Genomic DNA, 21,153 nt, shown 5'->3' on the forward strand with positions numbered 1-21,153 from the left:
TATTGTGCAATGTACGAGTATAAATTGTAGAATTTGTGAATCTGTAGACTGGAAAAAAGCTTTGCATAAGTACAGTATAATAACTTAAAGAGGACCCCATCACGGCGAAATTAAAATACAGCTAATTTGACAGTAATTATGTGATATCTTCAAATAGGTAAAAGATAATTGAAAAATGGAACAAGAGCTCCCTAGAAAATATTTTACATGAAATACATTTATCACAACTCACTTATCTCCTTTCGATTTCCAGCCATTCAGAAAATCGTCATTTATTTTAACGTTTATAAATGGCTGCAAACGGAAAGCTACTCGGTGACTCGTGAAAACGGTACCTCATGCAAAATAATATTGTCTAGCGAGCTCTTATTCCACATTTCGATTATCTTTTATCTATTTGAAGATATCGCATAATTACTGTAAAATTAGCCGTATTTTAATTTCGCAGTAATTAGGCCTGTTGAATCGAGAACTTAGGTTCTAAAAATGAGTGAAACCAGTTGCTTGTACCGTGTCTTTATTGATGGGTGTAAGTTAATATTTCACTTTGATCAAATGTTAGTGGTTTTTTATTCACACGTGAAGCTAGATCCAAATTTCCTTTTAAGATTTTGTACTTCATCAAGTTAAGTAAAATGAAAACTTCGATGTTGTCATATTGTCATATATATATATATATATATATATATATATATATATATATATATAAAATAAAATTTTCTCTTTTCTCAGGAGATTCACTTTCCAATCCACGTCTTGGTCTCTCGGGAGGTTTAGGTGGAAGGTCGTCTGCATTCAATTCAAGAGGCCGTGGATTTGATTCAGGTATTTAGGGCTAACCTTAAGAATAGTTGACTGTTCACTCAGAGAAGTATTTCCAGCTTGAGCTTCGTGCCTTAGTTCGAAATGATGGAAGTCAGTGATGGCGCAAAAGTGTTATTCGTTCCTTTTTAACTGCGTAACAGGAAGTGTCTAACTGGCATCATAATATACTTCGATTTTTTTTTTTTTTTTTTTTTTTTTTTTTTAACGTTTTGCTTAACAAATTTGTTGTGCAGAGTAAGGCTTTTTGTAATGGGCCATTTTTCTTTCCTCCGTCCTTCTCTCAAAAAAGCAGATTTCATGGAGTAATTTTTGACGTTTCGTAGCTCGTACCCTAAAACTTCCTTAGACAAATGAAACAAGCAGTAGAATAGAACAAGATTCAGAAAATATATTATCTACATTCAATCACCTAAGCAGTTGTTGCCTGCAGGGGATTAAGTTGACCATCACTGATATAAAATATGCACCTCTGATTTAGTTGTTGAAAGTAGCAATAGATACACTGTATTTCTCCCAATTGTGATTATGATCAGCAGTATATAATAGATTACAGTCGTACACTGTACAGTTACAGCGTATTTGAGTGCAAACATTCGATATGCATGATTTCCAAACCTTTTTTGTTTGTAATGGTACTCTGTTCTGGTGATAGAAACACCATTTTAAGCCAATTCTGATACTAGGAACATACTAATAAGTACGATTAAAGACAGTAACACATTAAGATTATTATTTCAGTTCATGTTTTGAAGTATATTTTTTTATGTGGGCTTTTTTGCGTTTAATTTTTTTTTGTTTTTTTTTTATCAAAAAAAAAAAAACGGGAAAATTCCAACAACCCTGGTTTCAAACAATTCTTTAAGCTTGTGAGATGAATCTTCTTCCAGTAATGCCTTTAATTGTATATTTTGCAAATTGTTTTCGGCGGACCAAGACACACTTTGTCACTACGTTTTTTATAATCTTCTACCAATCTCTTCCAAGTAATTTGAGCTCCTCCATGACTAACCGGTTAGCATACGCGCTTGTGGCATGGGAGACCCGGGTTCGATTCCTGGCGGGAGCTCATGGTTCGGATTCCACATTAATCAGTAATTCCACATCCCACATAGCCTCGCTGCTGAAATGGAAGCTAACCTAAAAATCAACATAATCTTCCAAGTAATTTCAGTAGCAGATTTCTTAATAAAAGCAGAAAGTACGAAGAAATTATTATTATTGTACACGTCTAATGTCACTTTTCGCTTTGTTGAAATAGAGAACACTGATCTCTATTAAGCAACAGCAAAAATTAGTTCTGGCACCTAATATTTTTAGCGTACATGACCCTGGTCAACCTCCAGGGTCGTACAGTTGTAAACAACATATTTACCAAGATAATTCCCACGAATTTGTCTCGAGGCATGTGAATAGACTCATTGGAAAATATGAGCTCCTCCGTGGCTAAGCGGTTAGCGTACGCGCCTTTGGCGTGGGAGACCCGGGTTCGATTCCCGGCGGGAGCTCATGTGGTTCGGATTCCACGTTAATCAGTAGGTCCACGTCTCATATAGCCTCGCTGCTGAAAGGGACGCTAAACTAAAATCAACAACAACAACATTGGAAAATATTGTAGTCTTAGAGAGTGAAGTACAAATCATGAATCTTAAGTAATTAGAGAAAAAGAGCAGCCTCCTAAGTGAAAGTAAAATTTTCTTAAAGAATCCGTGATTTTTAAAAGGGTTAATAACGTTTTTGAAATCACTGAAAACTAAAATCTTGACTTCTTTTGATTATAAAATAAATGAATTATAATCATCTTGCAGTATAGATGAAATGCTTTGGAATACGTTTTCCAGACGAATTAACGTGTTTATTACCTACAAACATTAGTTCAACACCAAAGTGATTGGCTGCTTCGATACTTTCTCACTATGAGCGAACACTTAATTCATGGTACTTTTACAATATCTCGAAAAAAAAAAAAATAGTTTTCGTTGTAATAAGAAAAAAGGGATAAGCTTAATAGAGAATTACTGACATTTATTCCAAATGATCCAGGAAGAAAAAAAAAACTGGCAAAAACTTTGCAAAGATTCCGACCAAGCTTTATTTGTGTTGAGACCTTTATTTTGATGTCCTCAGCATATCCTAAAAAGCAATCTTGATTTGACAGGGTGTCTATCGGTCACGAAAGTCACGAATGTCACGAAATCAGAAAACGGTCATCAAAGTCACGAAATTTAGCATTTGGGTCACGATTTTTTTTTTTTTAACTGTGCAAATGTAAGTACAGATTAGAAAATTTTGTTCTGTAAAACGTCAAAATTTACCACCAAAAATGTTTATGGTCGGCCTTTAGACGCTACCAAATCGCAAAGTACGTTTCTATCGCATGGATGAAGATTCGGCCTAATTCGCACCCAAATTCGCTCTTGAAAATGTTAGGAAATTTTATGATTGGGTAAAGAAAAGGTCACGAAATTTCATTTTGGAATTTTTGTAGACACCCTGTTTGAGTCTTGGGTTTGTACGGATGTGACTTCTAGTTGTGTGCAGTTATCTCGAGAATTATTTTTTTCTTTCTTCTAGGAAAATAGTTACGAGAAAACTTAATGTGTAAAGTTCTAGTCGGAAAAGATCATGAAGACTTCTTTTTTGTTTCCTCGACGACTCAATAGTTTTTGAGTAAAAGGCACAGTGAAGTTGCTATATAAAATAAATAAAGAGTAGTCCTTATTTTTCGATTTCCAAAGTTTTCTTAGTTTCACACCCTACAATTGTTCCCTATCAGACCATGAGAAAGGAATTCAATTGAATGTGAAATAAAATGGTGTCACAAGCGACCTCAAGTTTTAAATGCATTTACAGTAACTTGAGATTTCATAAATACTGTCAGAGGTTTAAAAATGAAATAGACACAGTGTTGACGATATATTGATATCCTTTTGCAAGATGATAGATGTAAGTTTGGAGCATGAAGAGCACCAATCACTTCAAAGTTTCCACCTTGAGTCTGGATGCAGGCCCGGAGTCGGCGGTCCACTCGGTACAACAGTGTCGATGGGAAAGTGGCGGGCTGCCTTGAACCCACTCTCTTCTTAAAATCCACATTAGGTTATCCCTTCTTGCTGGTCATTTGATTGAAGCACCGACCACAGTTTGTAGTCGACCGGGTTCAGATCCGAGCTGCAAGAAGGGTCCGTCTGATATGATTAACTGAGACGTTGACCATGCCTTGTGCGCAGGACCAGAATCCTGTTTGTTGGGGAACATGGGGAAGGTTTCACATTGGGTGCCAACGCTGTGGTTCAGTACATGGCAGTCGATGTCTTCATCCCTTTTCACAAAATGTAGCTTGCTCACATTCCACTACACCATGACTAACACTGATTGTGATGAGACCTTTTCACCCTGGAAATACGTTCAGCGGCTTGCTCTGATGAAGCGTACACATGGTCATTTTGAGCATTGGACTGCTCACTTGTGATTAGCTTCTCGTCGGAAAAGAGAATTGTCCTGTGACTATTTCCTGCGTAACGCTTGCGGAGAAGTTTGGTTTTTACCACTCTGGACATACAGTCAGGAAGTGACTTGTACGTCGTTCGTAGGCTGTTGAGTCGCAGGTTCATATTGAGCACTCGTGATACGGTTGGTCTTGAAATGGACATCTCTCGGGACATCATTGATTGAGTCTTGACGGGATTTCGCCGAATCCTTGCAGCTACGGCTTTAATTGCCTATGGTGTCTTTGCTATACGTGGTTCGCTACTACGCTGCCGGTAATTGACACTTCCTGTTTTATTGTAACGCTGGATGGTGCAGTAGACAAATTATTCACTGATTTGGAGAAGTTTCGGGTAGGCGAAGATCCGTGGTGGTGGTGGCATACCTACCTTGTGTAGGTCTATGATTGCAATGCGATTCTCGTAGTCGCCTCACTCCATCGTTCCTGTGAAATGAACACTTCGTCCAGGATACGCAGATGCGAGTAGTCAAATTACCATGGTCAAACGGTCAAAGTTTGACTATGAAGCAACTTCGTATACAGTATGAGGTAAAGATACCTGGTACATTTGGAACGTCTAGAGGGAGTGGAGTGGGATTATGTATCTTGGATAGAGATAATATAGGTAAAGCAGCATCTGTTACTGTATAGTGCCATCAAGGTAGCCATCTTGGATTCACGGTGTCTTCACTATACTTCAAAATTTCTAATAGGAAAGGGATGATATGATATATATCAGTGGTGTCCAATTATAATGGGCCTGAGGGCCATAACCGTCTTTACTAGTAAGGTGGAGGGCCGCAGCTAATAATAATAATAATAATTATTATTATTATTATTATTATTACACCACAAGAAAAATATAGAAAAATATATTTGAAATATTACATACCTATTCAATGTGACTAATGAGGGTGACTAGCTGCGTTTACAAGGACTGGGGTATCTACATCCATTCCTCTTGTTGTAAAAGATGTAACCCGCAGAAGATGTAAAAGAGAAGGATCTCCAAGGCAGCTTCTGGAGCGATTCTTTACAACTTTCATGGTGGAAAATGCACTTTCACACAGATAAGTACTACCAAAATTGACACTATTTTCCGACACAGCTCACAAATGTTAGGGAAACGTTTGTTAGAAAGTAGCCTGAAAAATCTACTCCTTTCTTTGTTCTTGTCTGAAAGAATGGGTCAGTCTGAAGGTCACAAAGTTCGAGCTGTAAGTTTGGAGGTTGTTCTTCGATGTCTATTGTCAATGGATTAGTAAATAATGCAATGTCGTGTTTTAGTTTGTCAAAATCTGAGAATCTTGCATTAAATCCATTCGTGACACTCTCGATGTCTCTACAGAACTCAGAAAAATAAAATGCTTCATTTTCAAAATCTAATGTCAGACGATTGCAACTTGGAAAGTATGCTAAATTGCGTTTATCACAAGAAGTGGTGTATTTCTTACGCGCTATGGCTTCTAGGCAAAGTTCGAGGAAGAAAGGGTCTGATTTAAAAAGTTAGATCAAATATATATTCGTTCATTGAAGTAATCGTCCCTTTCAGCAACGATTACATTACCGACTCCAGTGTTGCCATGGGTACCCGCGCCTTTTTGTTGTATAGAAGCGCTAAATGGATGCCTTATTCCGAAAGAAGAGTGGAAACATTAAAAGAATGAATGAATATAAAATAAAATATTAACAGTTATAACAATCGTAAACCATGAAAGCTTTGTGGGCCGCAGAAAATGGCTTGGCGGGCCGCATGCGGCCCGCGGGCCGCCATTTGGACAGCCCTGATATATATCGTTTCGAAGTAGGTTTTCACCGGACATATCTTCACATGATTTAAGTACAGTTAATTGATCAGAAGCAGATAACGAAAGTTTCTAAATGGGTTCTATGCTATTGTTAATAATCATCCCCCTCAGTCTTCAGAGCTTAACTTCAATTCCAAATAACTTTTTGGAAGCCTGGAGATACTTTAAATGCCTTTTTCTTTGTGTGCCAGCCATCTGCCCATCATGGTCACTCGAGGGTTTAGAAACGTAAATATTACAATCTGTAAGTTAATTTCTTCTGGAGATATTTTCACTCACTTTAAATAGTAGAAATTTTTAATGTAATTTTTATACACTTCAAAATTCTATTGTTTATTATAGTGGAGTGCGCTGTTTCTGTTAAGATATGATTCATTCTATATCTTTGAAACGATTCATTGTATGAAAGTGTAAGCACCTTTCTTGTTCTTGTAACAGTTTTGCTCAAAAAATTAGTAATTTTGGAGATAATTGCTAAGAACTAGAACTCATTCCCTTTTAACCCGTAAGTATTCGCGCCCTTTTTTGTGACAGCAGTACTCGCGCTGGGGTCCAATAGACCCCCAAATCGATATTTTTTTTTTCACAATAAGAAAATTTTTTAAAAAATAATTAAGACAATATAGCATAATTTTAAACATGTTTTTAAAAATATTTGCTGCAATTAGATTTTTTGTACTCGTTTTGAGATATATTATTATACTTTTTCATCAGGACTTCTGGCTAGCAACACAAAATTTACCTGTTTGGGGGTCTGTGTACACCCCGCGCGAGTACTTAAGAGATAAGAAAGAAAAAAAATGTAGGTGTTCCTCAGGATATGCTGAGAATATTAAAATAAAACTCTCTACAAAAATCGAGTTTGGAATTTTTTGCGAAGTCAGTCTAATTTTACTGGGCTAAAAAAGATTTAAAAGAAGAAAGCTAGTCTGGAAGATTTTTCTTCTATCGTGCATTGTGCTTACTTATTACACGTAGAAGAATAGATAGCAACGAAAGTATGTCGTCTGATGTTGAGTATTACATTGTTTCATCTTGAGATACTCTTGGCTTTTGGTACTGTTAGATTCTTCGTGTCTTCAAATGAAATGAAATGAAATCTTTGAGTTTTACGTCCAAGGTTATGCCGGTTAGGCTAAAGGAGACGGTGATGATGAGTAATGAATGAAATGGTGGAATGAAGAAAGTGGGAGGAAATGGGAGAACCCCGAGAAAACCCACGCACACGGTGTTTGTCCACCACAAAGTTCACTTGGCGGGGGCTGGGATCGAACCCGGGACCCCAAGCACCAGAGGTGAATGCTCTACCACTGAGCCACCGCGGCCCCCTTCGTGTCTTCAAGTTGTTACGGGGAATACATATGAGGTATTCTAAAAATGGCGCCTTTAGACCACAGAACACTGTTCTACAGGTCAAGATAAAGCAAAAATGTATGATGGTATACCCTCCGGGGCCTCCTTCAGTATGGGGAATCAAAATTTCACTATGTGGCACCGTTGCAGAGTAACTTGAAACTATTAACATTATTCTACGAATCGATCAAGCAGTTACATTGGTTGCTACACTAATAAGTGATGCCAGCGTCAATTTATATCAACTTCATATATATATATATATATATATATATATATATATACAGATGGTGATCAGAAAAACACTGGTGATGGAAACACCTGTAGTTGGCAACACGTCAGATGTATGGGTTGGCAGTGGTGTCGTGCCGCCCGCAGCGCCGGATCGCTGGTGGTGGTGTGTTAGGTCGGTCTCCATACTACGTCAGGCGCAGTGGAACAGCAGTGTCCAGTGGCTGCAGCAGACGGAGGTAGTGTAAAATGGGAGACCTCTCAGATTTTCAAAGAGTGCAAATTGTTAGTGCGCGGTTATGTGGAGTGAGTGTGACGGCAGTGGCTACTGTGTTAGGTGCGTCGCGTGGGACAGTGTCGAAGGTGATGACGGCCTACACAACACACGGGAAAACCACATCCGGGAAGCGGGACAGTGGGCGGAAGAAAATCATGAGTGACAGGTCATGCCGGGTATTAAAGCGCATTGTCACGCAGAACCGTCGTACCACTGCGGAGCAAGTGACGGAGGAACTCAATCAGCACCTCCCCCACCCTGTTTCGACAATCGCAGTCCGCCGCGAATTACATGACATGAACTTACGGGGTCGTGTTGCACGGGCCAAACCGCTCATCAGGGACCATAACGCTTTCGCACGCCGCAAATGGTGCCGCAACCATGCAACTTGGACCGTTGAGGACTGTAAACATGTGATATGGTCGGATGAGTAATCCTTTACCCTATTCCCAACCACGGGCCGTGTTGATGTGTGAAGAACGCCCAAAGAAGTTTATGATCTGCAGTGTCTCCGCCCAACTGTGAAACATGGCGTCGGCTCGGTCATGCTGTGGGCCGCAATATCATGGTTTTCATTGGGCTCAGTGGTCACACTTAGCGGACGAATCACTGCCAACGATTATGTCGCAATTTTAGGAGACCACTTGCATCCTATGGTCCGGATGTTGTTCCCGGACAATAACGCCATCTTCCAGGATGATAATGCACCCATTCACACAACTGGCGTTGTTGCAGCGTGGTTTGAGGAACATCGGGATGAAGTTCAACACCTCCCCTGGCCCGCCCAATCCCCAGATCTCAACATAATTGAACATCTGTGGTCCGTCTTGGAAACACGACTCCGGCGACGATTTCCACCTCCATCCTCTCTCACAGAACTGGCCGATACCCTGCACGAGGAATGGTGTAAAATTCCACTTGCTACCATTCATGACCTCTATGCCTCCATTCCACGTCGCATCAAGGCTGTTCTGTAGGCGAAAGGTGGACCAACACTTTATTAATCTGGTAAGTTGCAATTTCGTTCAGGTGTTTCCATTTTTCTGATCACCATCTGTATATATATATATATATATATATATATATATATTGCTTTATTTTGACTTGTACTGTATAATAATGCTGTGTGGTCCGTGGGCGCTATTTTTAGAGCACACGATATATACTCCTTTGTGTTGTATATCAACTTTTTTTTTTAGTTTGTTTTTTTGTGATATAGGGTTCTAACTCAGGGCGTATGTATATCTGTGTATGTATGTGCACGTGCTTTTCGTACCAGAAATATTAGTTCGTGTAATATCTCGATTATTTGTACAACATATAATTTATTCTACACCTCATTCTGCTTAGTGTACACATTTTATTGCTCTGCTTGATATTGCTTACAATGTTGCTTACAATAATAGAAAGTCGGTAATGTATGCAAATGTTAACACATTTTAGTTTCTTTTAGTATTGAGTAATTTGAGTTTGTATTTGAAGGTTTTGTCAAAGGCTACCAAGAAGTAGTAAAAATGTCTTGTATTATTTGTCTATCCTTTTATTGTGTGTTATTACTACTGCGGGAAAATTGGATATGGGTTTGATTTGTATTGTAAATTCATTACCGTAGAGAATTAACTCCCCTTTAGTATATATCCAGTGGTCGCCAATATGAAAATAATTTTACTCATAGTATTGGGCCATGTACATGAATCCCGAAATTAATACGAAACAAATTTTCGTACTGAATTTATTCAGTAGGTGATGATTCCTATATCAGAGGATCAATTAATTTGTGGGGAAAAATAATTATTACTAGAGGCTTATTGCGTGAATTAATGTAGATTTAATATTCGTTTATTACCTTCATTCAGTTTAGTTCGATTTATAAGTAATGTTAGTAATAACGAACTTGCTTCTAAGTTGTTGAGCGTTCTCGTTTTTCCAGGTCTAAGGATGGGATACAGCTCGTCTCTCTCTGGACGACTTTCAGGGAAATGGTTCTAACATAAACATTCTGAACCAGAAATGTTTTAACAGTGGGTATATGGTCTCATTTAAAAATTTACTAAGCTACAGAATTAGTGGGGAGGGTTTAAGATTGATAATATAGACAAGTATTCTTTAAATAATGTATTTCAATAGATTAAATAATTTTTAGGAATTTTACTGATAAGAGATACAAATAAATTCCAAATAAGTATTAATTCGGTTATTATTAAAATTGTAATGTGCACTACGCGGAGTACTATTAAATATTGATCTGATGTACTGCTCTTTATCACTGAAAAACAGGAAAAAGATTGTGCAACTTTAAGATGAAATTATTTTTCCCTAACTCTTGACCTTTTTTTAATTCTTTGGCAGTGCTTTCTTAAAACTTTATTTTTTCTTAAGCGCAATTTTTTCCCGCTCTGTTGCAGTGGTGCACTTGCTTTTGCTTGATTTTTTTTTCTTTTAAAAATATGCCCGATTAAGTTAATACTTCGTTGTAGAATTTGATTTTATGTGACACATTTCTTAAAATATCTGCAGCAACGGTTTCCTGACACCTTGAAATTCTCGTGGCGAATAAAATTTTTGGGATACCAAACTTTATTTGAATCTGTTCGTGGAAGTTTCGTAGGCTGAATCGGGTCCCCAGAGATTACGAATAATCCAGAGGCTATATGTGAGAATGTAAAAGCGCTATTAGCATATTGTCAGCCGTGTATAGTAAGTGGATCCGTGAATCGTGTGGAAGTGGAGTGTGATGTTTTTGAGCCAGAAATTTTTCTGTAACTCCGATATTATTTTCCGAGGAGCGTAAATTCTTCAAAATATCTACAATCCCATTAAAAAGTTACTTTTATTAATAGTTTGGGATTATTTTTTTTTATTATTATAATGTAGTACTAAGAGTAATGTGATTAAAGATTTTCAGGCGCATCTGAAGTAGTACGTAGTAAATTTATAGCTTAGTTGTATCAAAGATTCAGAAGCGTCATAACTAGATTCAGATCTCAACAGAAAACGTAAAATATCTGTCTTAACTGCTAGCTCACCTAAGTAATATTCCTTTCATGTGTGTTACAGCCAATATTTCAAGTGCTTTTGGGCAGGCACTTATCTTCAGAGCTTAGGCTAAGAATCTTTTCTATGCTGTCTTCAAATAGTGTCTGTAACAGTGGTGTTTATAAAAATGTCTATAATAATAGTTTAATTTGGTTAGTGTACTAACAAGTAATCACTTTTTTGTAATCTTATCCTTGTAATCTACGGTAAATGTAGTTACATTTAAATATGAAGTGGAGTCCGAAAATAAGTTTCTCCAGACGACTGTGGATAGAGGTGGGGATGCATGTGACATTAAAGAACAGACGTACCTTTATTTTTCCATGTAAGTACCACGTACATTGTGACCTTTGTCATACCGGTCTCTAAGCTTCAAAAATCCTTCCAGGAAACATTCAGGACTCTCCATACGGAAGAAGCGCCGAACAGCTTTTGTGACTTTAGCATTGCTCCAAAGCATCTGCCGCCGAGAGTCTTCTTCAAAGCCGGAAACAAATAGAAGTCACTGGGTTCGAGATCACTGTATGGCAGAAGGGAAAGCGCTCCCACCCAAGAGTTGCAATATGGTTTTGAGTTGCCGTCGTTGAGTGTGGTCTCGCATTGTCTTCTAACAGAACACCAGATGTGAGAGGGCCGTTCCGAATCGTCTTCAATTTCGACAGGGTATGACAGCACCGCGCAGCAGTGATGGTTCCAACCTCCAGCAAGAACACCCCGTGCGTGTCCCATAGCTGCCAGGCTCAGATTGAAAGACTAATCTCCGCTTTGCGCAGGCACTGCGACGGGCAGGATGCCAGGCGAAAGATACCCACTTATGTCTGAGTTTTGGCGCGTGCAACCGCTCTTTTTTTTGCCTCGTTGCTGTTTGCTTTCCTGGGGAAAATGAGAGGGGAAATTTATTTTGGGACCTTCCCTCGTATCTCCCAACCGACAATGTTCAGTACCAACTATATCACTAAAATAATATTAAAGATTGTAAAATGAACATGAATTTGCAAGTGTTAGTTTGACAACATTGTACATATAGGAATTTAACCATCCATCGGTTGGGGAGAGAACAGTATTTATTATAGAAGATTACAAGAAAGTTTGATAAGTACATTAACAAAATTATAGTATATTGTAAATATTTTTATATACACCATTGTTGGTATGGATACTGTGAAGACTAGTAAAGAAGAAATTCTAAACCAGGGATGTGCAAGTTGGAACAAGGAGTGGGCCAGCCACACAGGACTTACTGGCGTCGAGGGCCGTACGAGACAATGTACAACATTTTTCACAAGAATCGAATAGCCATATTAAATTTATAAAATCATTCGTCGTACACTAATATTGCAAGAACATAAAAACTGTTATAACGGTAACCAAAATATTTACATACTAAAGAAAAAGCAGAAGATCTGTTTACCATTTTAGTGGACCAGTCTGCCAATATTTGGTAGTACACTCTACACTGCATGTTCCAACGCGGAGGATATTTTCAAGGCGGACATCAGTTATCCAAGAAGAACTTTCAGCTCATTCTCAGAGATTACGTAAGAAATTCATTTTCAATAACGCGTCATGCGGGCCGGATAAAAGGGCTCAGCGAACCGGTTGTTGCGCATGACTGTTCTAAACCTAAGCATTGGAGGTTGTGCCCCCGGGAAGTACTTAAAATATTGGCTGTAAAACACACAAAAGGAATATTATTTAGGTAAGTTAGTAATTATTATTATTGTAACGTTTTCCACATCTTGTATGTTTCAAGAACTAGGAAATTTCGATCTAAAATTGATAGTTTGATTGTAGAAATGTGAGCATCTGGAGCACAGATAATAAAATTTGACTTTTGTAATAGTGTAGAACTGACGGAATAGTGTTATACCTTCCCTATTATGACGTAATAGTTTACGAATGATCATATGACAAACAATATCGGAGTGACATTTTGTTTCATACTACTGGGAGTATTAGACCGCTATGAAGGTCAGCTTTAGATATTGTTCTTTGCTTTTTTTATTATTTTGAAAATTGAAATTACATATTTCCATATATAATCTTTTAAATATGTGATTTTATGAACAACTGTTCGTAAAGTATATTACATATAAGCATTATCAATGAAACGATCTAAATCAAAATTAGCAAAGAAAGAAGTCTACAGGCAAATGTATTTTTGTTTCGATAAAAATAGTTTTAGTTTTACGTTGTTCATTCTTAATTTTAAATTTTCTGGTAGTGTTTGTTTCGAGTTACGTATTATGTGAGAATAGTTAAATTTTGTATCATGTTGCAAGCTTATTTGTATCTTTTCTAAACATTTCTCTTCAAATGACGAAACCGTACTGTGCCATCAGATCAGCGATGCTAAACAGAATAATAAAAAAAATAAAATATAATTTTGAACTGATACTGTATGTAGTTCGATCAGAGAAGGAAATCCACACATATTTAACATTTACCTCTGATTGCATCTTGTAAAATCTCCGTATGTTTCGAGAAGAGCAACGTGACCTGTTGCAAAGATCTCCAAAGGAGGACTCAAGAGATGGGATTTTTTCGTAGATTTTTACTTTTTTCCTGTATTGACTTGGTATGTGTTATTTTGTTTAGTTCTTTAAAATATGAATTAATTTCTGCGATTTCTGGAGATTTATTATTTACAGAATTGAATTCAATTAACACAGTTCCACGAGAAATTGATACATACTCCTATCAACTGTTGCTTTCCTTAACTATTTACGAATGAAGACTTCGATGTTAACGTATGGGGCTGTATCAGATTGGGGTCTTCTACTTGTCTGTTCATAGAAATAGGGTAATTATAAATGATTCATTAACTGTGAAGGGGCTGTATCGAAAAGTATATAACGTACAATGAGGATGATATAAGAAAATATACAGAAAGTGAAAAAGTTTCAGACATACTCTTACAAATGTTCGATGTGAGTTTCCACAGAACTTTGTTGTAGTCTAGTTCGCCCCCACACCTGTTTCGCATGTGTCGAAAGGAAAATTTCACAAACATTTAGATCGGGAGATCTAGGAGGCCATGACAGGAGCACTAAGTTGTGAATACTCTGCTGCATAGACATTTTGGAAACCAGGTTTGTGCTGCCATCTCCTGCCATGATTACGAATATGAGGAATTGAACTTCCAAATGTGTTCTTTCGTTTCATTATTAGCACAGACCAAGTATATTGTAAAGTTTTGCTTATGCAGGTATAGGTAGAGCTAAATTATACATGGGGACATTTCCCCTACTACCGAATTTTATTATGAAAATTTCCTTATTATAAATGATGTAATACAAAATCACTCTAATATAAATAGTTCACTAATACTGGGTAAAGAGAAGTATCCCAGGGCCGATCAGCCTAGTGAAGGATCTCCACAGAGCTCTGAGCAAGCTAGGTGGAGTGGACTTAGGATCCCCACAGAGTTTGTTCGGAACAAACTAAGTGTCCAGGAAAGGAGGCCTAGAGCTCCGAGCAAGCTAAAGCTAAATAGACCAAGAGCCAAGGGGGGATACCCCCCTTTTAGGGAACTTTTGCCACTATATTAGAAATGTTCCTTAGGGTCCTTAGAATCAAAAAAATTGTTGTTGGTCAACACATAAGTGCAACACTTGGGTTCTGGGGCCTTGGAACCCTTTAGCACCCGTATATATTTATAGATATCGATGTGATCTCTTTAAATGACCGTAGATTAGACCGTTAGTGCAACACTTGAGCAAGTTATACCTCAATCGATTTGTAAGGATGCTTTCAGTTTACGTAATGAACGGGACAGAAGAAAAACTAATTGAGGGATATTTGAGAAAATTTCCCTTAAAAACGTCCCTTCTTGTGATTCTTTTAGTTATTACGTGGCAACACTGCGAACTACGTGAATAATAAAATGTATTTGTGTGTCCTAACTTAAACTTTCGCTTTGATCCATCAGCTAGCAGCAGAGGAAATACATATTTATAGCCTTCACAGAATTCATAATAATTGATTTTCATGGAAGTACGAGTATGACTTTGTGTCAATGTTCCGTTTTATTTTTCTATAGATAGTTGATCTTCTCATTCGTTATATGACAGATTCCCAGTACTCAGAATCCCCCAGGATGGTTTTATGGTGTGTTGGTCCATGATATAATAGAAAGTAATAATTTTACTGTTGTGTAGTTACATTATGTTCTTTTGAAAATACTTGTTCTGGTATTCTACAATGAATACAACTTCCAAACACGTCTGTTGGTATGTGAAGTTATCAAACAACTCTCGAAGTTACTTCATAGGGCATGTATTCTTATTACATGTGCACCCAGATAATCGCACTTAATATAGTATGTAATATGTAGTCATTCTTTGTGATCTTGTCTGCCTGTAAGTTGATAATAGTAGCACATTCACCCGAGATCCACGTGTTCTCAGTTATTCTGAAGAAGAATGGTAAACAAAAAGGCAGTCAGTCAGACGACAATTGCAACCAGAAAAAAGATTGCTGTTGTGAAAAATCGAAAATTCTTTGTAATACACTAAGCATAAAACGAAACTGACATGAGGAGACGAAATTTCATCGAAAAAGCTTCCATAAAAATTTGCAGGTCAAAGAACTGCGGCAAGAAAGTGACACTGCAAATTGCATCCAAAGTTCTACAGAATGCGACACAAACAAGCACAGTCTATCGCTGGGACAACCAAAGTTTCACAAAATTACCACGATTGCTAAGTTAGTCTACTGAATGATGTGTACACTCGGCGGAAAATTGTACACTCTTAATGGATAATTCACCATATTTGGAGCGTACTGCTATACTGTTAGAGATTCAAGAAGTGGATCTCATAGCAGCCGAAATGAGGTACCACAATTTGTACCAGATCGTCGAACTGAAATTGTTCATTAAAGAAACATACCAAAAGATAAGTTCATTGAAGGCGCACTCTGTACAGGTACGTCAGTGTTTTCGTTATTGAAACACATTTACTGTTACTGCGAGCTTTTATTAATCACCACCAACAGGTGTGAGTTCCTTCGTGGCCGCCCACGGCGGGAATGCTACATTCTAAGAACTCACATTTCTTATGCAGTTTATATTTACCCTTTTAACTGTGATACGCAAATCCTCCGAAATTATTCTATCAAAAGGGGAAGAAAACAGAAGAATCTTTTTTATAAGTGATGGCTGGAGGTCATCACAGCTTTCGACAACACAACTATACATTGCTGTTTCTAATTCCAATATTTGTGAATGTAAAGGCGAGTGGCCCGTACGGTTGAGCAGAGCTTTTAATTCTGTACGGCTTGCGAGATATCTGACTGTTATACCTAGCAGCATATGTTTTGACATCAACAGTGTTACATCTGAAACAGCTGAACAAACATCTTGCGTTAAAAATTTGGCGACACGGGTTTCCGAAGACTTGGACATGTATTACTTGCAGCTAAAAGGATAAATATAAACTAAAAAATGAGATGAGGTAAGTCTAAACTCCTGGAATGTAGCAATTTTGCCGTGTGCAGCCAGGAAAGAACTGACGTTTGTCGATGCTACTCAACAAAAGCTCGCTGTAACAATAAAGCTGCTTCAGTAACCAAAACACCGACATTCCTGCAGAGTGCGCCTTCAACGAATTTATCTTTGGGTATGTTTCTTCCATGAACAATTTCAGTTCGACGATCTGATACAAGTTGTGGTACCTCATTTGTGTTGCTATAAGATCCACTTTTTGAATCGGTAACACAAGTGATTCATCTTCCTATGGCACGTTCAGCTGTTCTTGTGACACATGCCACTAGACTTTCCCATGAAACATCCTTTTCCTTTCTTCTTGATCCTCATTAGCTGTATTTCTTGCAAAATACGCACTGCTCCTTGTTCAACACGATGTCTGTTACATACTGTCGTATAGCAGCACGCTCCAAATATGGTGAATTATCCACTAAGAGTGTACTATTTTCCGCCACATATTATTCAGCAGATTGACTTAGCAATCGTGGTAATTTTGTGAAACTTTGGTAGTCCCAGCGATAGACAGTGTTTCTTTGTGTCGCATTTCGTAGGAATTTTGGATGCAATTTGCATTGTCACTCTCTTGCCCCAGTTCTTTGACCTGCAATTTTTTATAGAAGCTTTTTTTCGGTGAAATTTCTCCTCCCACGTCAGTTTCGTTTTATGCGTAGTGTATTACAAAGAATTTTCGATTTTTACCAACAGCAATCTTTTTTCTGGTTGCAATTGTCGTCTGACTGACTGCCTTCTTTTTGTTTACCATTCTTCAGAATAACTGAGAACACGTGGATCTCAGGGTGAATGTGCTACTATTATCAACTTATAGGCAGACAAGATCACAAAGAATATAACAAATTGTTTAATGTTATTGCAGTTAAAGACTACATATTACATATTAAGTGCGATTATCTGTGTGCACAGGTAATAACACATGCCCTATGAAGTAACTTCGAGAGTTGTTTGATAACTTAACATACCAACAGACATGTTTGGAAGTTGTATTCATTGTAGAATACCAGAACAAGTATTTTCAAAAGAACATAATGTAACCACACAGCAGAAAAATTATTACTTTGAAATAATTTCTATTATATCATGGACCAACACACCATAAAACCTTCCTTGGGGGGGGGGGGGATTTCTCACAAGGGAGTATCTTATATTAATAGTAGCATTGCTCAATCAAAGAATGCCCAATCAATAGCGGAGTGAAGAAAAGCGAGAAATCTAAAATTTTAAGAGTCGACACCCAGAAACACGAGATACAGAGCAAAGAAGGAACGAGATTCATGTGAAGATAGCAATGCAAAAGACAGATTGACACAGAAAGAACTTCAAAATGATTAAAGTAATCAAAATTACATATACACAACAGTATAGTAAGCAAACATTATACTCAGACATGCTCAATATCATACGTAATGCAGTGTTGCCAACTGAGCACAAAATGAGGTTTTGTTATGTGGCACGGAACACAAATTATAACATCTAGAAAATCGACACCGTGCTTCATCTCTATTTTCGTATTTCAGTGATTATATTCTTGTTTGTGGTCTCATATTTTTGTTTTAATTAGTTCGAATCGTGTACTGTACGTACTTTTCTACATTTAAGATTGATATAGGAATTCATACAGGCCTATCCTTAAACGTTGGCAACAATGTACATCAAGTGTTCACATATGGTTCTACTCATAATTAGATTTTTCAGATGTTATAATTTGTGTTCCGTGCCATTTAACAAAACTTCATTTTGTGCTCAATTGGCAACACTGCATTACATATGTTATTGAGCATGTCTGTGAGTACAATGTTTGCTTACTATACTGTTGTGTAAATGTAATTTTGATTACTTTAATCATTTTGAAGTTCTTTCTGTATCAATGTGTCTTTTGCATTGCTATCTTCACATGATTCTCGTACTTCTTTGCTCTGTATCTTCTGTGTTTCTGGGTGTCGGCCCGTAAAATTTTAGATTTCTCGCGTTTCTTCACTCCTCTATCGATTGGGCAATGCTACTTTCAATATAAAACTTCCCTTGTCAGTACTGGGAATCTGTCATAATATAACGAATGAGAAAATAAGCTAGAATAACTTGTTTTCTATAGAGAAATAAAACAGAACATTGACACAGTCATACTCGTACTTCCATGAAAATAAATTATTACGAACCCTTTGAAGACTTGAAGGATCAAGAGCAAATTTTCAGTTCAAGTTGAAATAAAACGGAACACACACATACATTTTATTATTCGCGTAGTTTGCAGTGTTGCCACGTAATAACTAAAAGAATCGCAAGAAGGGACGTTTTTAAGGGAAATTTTCTCAAATATCCCTCAATTAGTTTTTCTTCTGTCCCGTTCATTACGTAAACTGAAAGCATACCTTACAAATCGATTGAGGTATAACTTGCTCAAGTGTTGCACTAACGGTCTAATCTACGGTCATTTAAAGAGATCACATCGATATCTATAAATATATACGGGTGCTAAAGGGTTCGAGGCCCCGGGACCTAGGTGTTGCACTTGTGTTGACCAACAACATTTTTTTGATTCTAAAGACCCTAAGGAACATTTCTAATATAGTGGCAAAAGTTCCCTAAAGGGGGGGGGGAACACCCCCTTGGCCCTTGGTCTAAAAGGTTAGATTTCTCTCAAAGCTCCAGGCAAGCCGAGAGAGTAAAGGTGATCAGCCCTAGACAGATAGTAATTACTTGTTTAGATAGCTTTTGGTTTTATATCTGCACCAATGTTGCAGTGGTATCCTGTCTCCTGCCACTGTATGAGCTCATAGTAAGACGCACATGGTTGATGTTTATAAATATGAATACTTCTTAGTTGTTAGTAAACAGAGCCATGTGCAGGATAGTACAATATATATTATGTTATTCGATATTTTTCACATTTAAACCCGATGAATCACCCAGTACCTTTTAAACTGCAATCAGTGTCTTTGGAACATCGTCACAACGTAATTTTGACTGCCCGTCAATTATTGAACGGTACATTACGCAGCGAGAGTATCAAGACTACTAGCGCGTTTTTAGTAGTATAGGCTACGATACTGTATTTTTTTTTTCCCTGTCTAGAAAGTCATTTACATGATTTGTCACTCATATACAATGATGGATGTACTATTGAAGGAAACCTATAGTTTGTATTAAAAAGGGGAAAGTGATTTTGTAGCTGTGTTTACTTGAATATTAGAAAGAAACTAATGCTTTCTTTTTTGTTTTACTTTAACAGGCATAGGAGGCAGTTTCCGTGGAGGCTACCAAGGGAGCCTGGGAAACAGTATGGGATATGGAAGTCAGATGAGTGGAAACTATAATAATTCTTACTTATAAAAAAGAAATAAGAAAGTTATTCGTGATGTATTTCTTTGTATTCCGTGGTTGGTTTATGTGGAGCTAAACGCATAGACTTGTCTGAAACAAAATTTTGTTTTTAGTTTCACATTTTATTTTCTTCTACAGTTTCTGACTAGTAGAATTATAATAAAGTAATAACAATAATACGTATCAAATTTTTGTGTATTTAAAGAAAACGAATTTTATTTCTTAAATATGCACAAGACCGACGTACGCATTAGTTCATGATGTAATAAATAAATATATATAATTAATGGAGTACAATATGCATACATTTAAAGAAAAATCTTGAAATTACTGTGACTAGAATTAGCCAGTGTACAAATCGATAGTTGTATTTGAAAAAGGTGTCAATCCTATAAAAGGAACGAAATATCGGAAAGAAATAAATGATCTATATATTTGTTTTCTCTCAATTGTGTTGTAACACGTATTCCACTGTCTGTGAAGTTGACTTTCAAATCAATAAATTCACTTTTGTAATTTTAACTAATTGTTTTTTATTTCACCACTTTTTTGAATTTTCATTAATTATCATCAGTCTTCCTTAGCCTTATAGCATAATCGTTAAAGTAAAGAGAGGAAAAACAGAGCCAGTGGGAACAAGATCACTTCAGAGGCCATAAAACATTCTCAGTATTGAAAGTGGACCTCACTTGAAAAAAAGAAAGTTTGAGAGGCTCTGAAACAGAACATTGATACCTTAGGGAGTAAAGAAGTTTCCAGTTTCTTGTTCTTACAAGCTAGAAATCTCGGTGCGTAGTTTGGACAGTTGTCAGGTACTTACCAAATGGGTCCTAAAACTATACCATTTTGTAAGCATTAACTAGTCTGATTCCCAAAATCGTCGATAACTGTGTGGCCTAGACGTTTAAGTAGAAAATGAAGTACGCGAGGATGAAAAGTATTTAGTTTTCTTAGGGATGAGTTTGAAAAAGCTATATCCGAGATTAGGAATGGAAAGGCAGCAGAGATAAATAATATACTAATTCGAATTTATTAAGAATATGGGAGAGAACGTCAAGAAAGAATTGTTCGACTCTGCAGTGAAATATACGAAACAGAAGAGTGGCCAAAGGACGATCATGATACCGATGGCTAAGAAATCGAACCCAGTGATGTGAGGATTATACAACTATTAGTCTCATCTCATGCAGTAAAATTTTGCTTCGAATTCTGAACAGAAGGTTATGGACGAACAAATAATGAAGTTGAGGAACAGTTCAGATGCAATTGGATTAAGGGTCATCGGTGAAAGGTTTATAGAAAAAGGGAAAGG

General features: G+C 37.2%; 1 protein-coding gene across 5 annotated transcripts in view; it reads left to right on the forward strand.

Annotated features, from left to right (window-relative positions):
- The window catches only part of LOC145663171 (heterogeneous nuclear ribonucleoprotein F-like), a 75,878-nt gene extending 55,515 nt beyond the window's left edge, over nucleotides 1-20,363 (forward strand). For 3 of the 5 annotated variants that reach the window (XM_081729503.1, XM_081729500.1, XM_081729504.1), the window contains exons 10-11: nucleotides 733-825; nucleotides 19,750-20,363. In XM_081729503.1, coding sequence (XP_081585629.1) covers nucleotides 733-825; nucleotides 19,750-19,850 — 194 coding nt within the window. In that variant the 3' untranslated portion in view covers nucleotides 19,851-20,363. Of the gene's footprint in view, nucleotides 1-732; nucleotides 826-9,911; nucleotides 10,007-19,749 lie in introns of all 5 variants that reach the window. The other 2 variants (XM_081729502.1, XM_081729501.1) reach the window with 2 other exon arrangements.
- The last annotated feature ends 790 nt before the right edge of the window (nucleotides 20,364-21,153 follow it).

This window comes from Thermobia domestica, chromosome 10 (assembly GCF_964235325.1).
Source record: "Thermobia domestica chromosome 10, izTheDome1.hap1.1, whole genome shotgun sequence".
NCBI lineage: Eukaryota > Metazoa > Arthropoda > Insecta > Zygentoma > Lepismatidae > Thermobia > Thermobia domestica.